General features: G+C 65.7%; 1 protein-coding gene across 1 annotated transcript in view; it reads right to left on the reverse strand.

The window, feature by feature from the left end:
- Positions 1 to 5: 5 nt before the first annotated feature.
- LOC106893511 (zinc finger protein 721-like) overlaps positions 6 to 2,026 on the reverse strand; it is a gene marked incomplete at its 3' end in the record, with an annotated part of 14,804 nt that continues 12,783 nt past the window's right edge. The window contains exon 4 of the mRNA XM_014951556.1: positions 6 to 2,023. Within this exon, the coding sequence (XP_014807042.1) occupies positions 6 to 2,023 (2,018 nt within the window). The remainder of the gene's footprint in view (positions 2,024 to 2,026) is intronic.

Here is a 2,026-nt window from a genome sequence, read left to right on the forward strand (position 1 = left end):
GAGGGGATGGGGGCCGCCGAGCCGCCCAACGGCGGGGAGAAGGTGGCACCGGAGAAGCCACCAGAGGGGTTGGTGGCCGTGGTGGTGGCAGCAGAGGTGGCTTTGGGCTTGTCCCCGGTGTGGGTGCGCTGGTGGCGGTTGAGGTGGGAGCTGCGGCTGAAGCACTTGCCGCACTCGGGGCACTTGTAGGGCTTCTCCCCGGTGTGGACGCGCTGGTGGATGGTGAGCTCGGAGCGTTGGATGAAGCTCTTGCCGCACTCGGAGCACTGGTAGGGTTTCTCCCCGAGGTGGATGCGCTGGTGCTTGATGAGGTTGGAGGAGACGCTGAAGCACTTGCCGCAGACGTTGCACTTGTAGGGCTTCTCCCCCGTGTGCATCCGCCGGTGCTTGGTGAGGTCCGACTTCTGGATGAAGCCCTTCCCGCAGTCGGGGCACTTGTAGGGCTTCTCGCCGAGGTGGGTGCGTTGATGTTTGATGAGGTTGGAGCGGACGCTGAAGCTCTTCCCGCAATCCCCACACTTGTAGGGCTTCTCCCCCGTGTGCATCCGCCGGTGTTTCACCAACGCCGAATTTTGCCCGAAGCTCTTCCCGCATTCAGGGCAGGTGTAGGGCTTCTCCCCGGTCTGCGTCCCTTGGTGCTTGACGTTCTCCGCCCGGTAGGTGAAGTTCTTCCCACATTCGCTGCACTTGTGGGTCCTCTCCGGCGCCGGTCGGGCCCGGGCCCCCCATAGAAAGCTCTTTCCACAATCGGTGCATTTACAGGGTCGTTCCCCGGCGGCGCCGGCCAACAACCGCCGGCGCTTGTTGGAGGCCAAGAAGCTCTTGCCGCAGTCGGTGCATTGGCAGGGCTGCTCGGCGCCGGCGTGGACGCGTTGGTGCCTCTCCAGGTGGGAACTCTGGGAGAAGCTCTTCCCGCAGTCCCCGCAGCGGTAGGGTTTCTCCCCCATGTGGATGCGCCGATGCCGGTCGAGATGGGAGCTCCAGGCGAAGCTCTTACCGCAGTCGCCGCACTGGTAGGGTTTGCCGGCGGCGTGGCTCCGTTGGTGCTGCAGCAAGGCCGCGTTCAAGCCGAACCCCTTCCCGCACTCCCCACACTTGTAGGGCTTCTCGCCGGCGTGGGCCCTCCGGTGCTTGGCCAAGGCCGCGCTCTTGGTGAAGCCTTTGCCGCACTCGTTGCACTGCAAGGCCTTCTCGGGGGTTTTGGAGCCTTCGGCGGCGCGAGGGGCCGGGCAGCGCCCGCAGTCGGCGCAACGGCAAGGGGGCTCGCCGGCGGCGGCGGCGGCGTGGGTCCGGCGGTGCCGGTCGAGGTGGGAGCTCCAGCTGAAGCTCTTGCCACACTCGGGGCAGGAGTAGGGCTTCTCGCCGGTGTGGATGCGCCGGTGCCGCTCCAGGTGGGAATTCCAGTTGAAGCCCTTCCCGCAATCCCCACACTTGTAGGGTTTTTCCTCCAGGTGGAGTTTTTGGTGTTTGACCAAACTGGCGCTGGCGGTGAAGCTCTTCCCGCAGACGCCGCATTGGCAAGGGGCGGCGCCGGCGGCGGTGCCGGCGTGGACGCGTTGGTGCTGGATGAAGGCCGAGCCCACGCTGAAGGTCTTGCCGCAGTCGGGGCACTTGTAGGGTTTCTCGCCGGCGTGTCGGCGCTGGTGGGTGATGAGGGGGGAGCTGAGCCGAAAACACTTCCCGCATTCGGGGCACTTGTGGGGCCGCTCGGTGCCGCGCCGGCGTTTGTTGAAGGCCGAGCCGAAGGCCAAGGCTTTGCCGCAGTCGTGGCAGCGCCCGTGGCCCAACAAGCTCCTCGGGGGGAACTTCTTGAAGCCCCGGTGGCCCGATTTAGCCTGTCGCTTGCCCGAGGGTTTTCTGGGTTGATTTTCGGCTTTTTGGGGACTCTCGTTGGGTTTTGTCCCTTCCGCACCGGTGGGGCTGGTCCCTTTGGGCTTCCCCACCGGCGTCCCCTCGGCGTCCCCCTTCTCCAGCTCGCCCGGTGGTGGGTCTTCCTCTTCGTTCTCGCTCAACAACCCATCGTCTA

Source organism: Calidris pugnax, unplaced genomic scaffold, assembly GCF_001431845.1.
Source record: "Calidris pugnax isolate Ruff unplaced genomic scaffold, ASM143184v1 scaffold218, whole genome shotgun sequence".
NCBI classification, from domain to species: domain Eukaryota; kingdom Metazoa; phylum Chordata; class Aves; order Charadriiformes; family Scolopacidae; genus Calidris; species Calidris pugnax.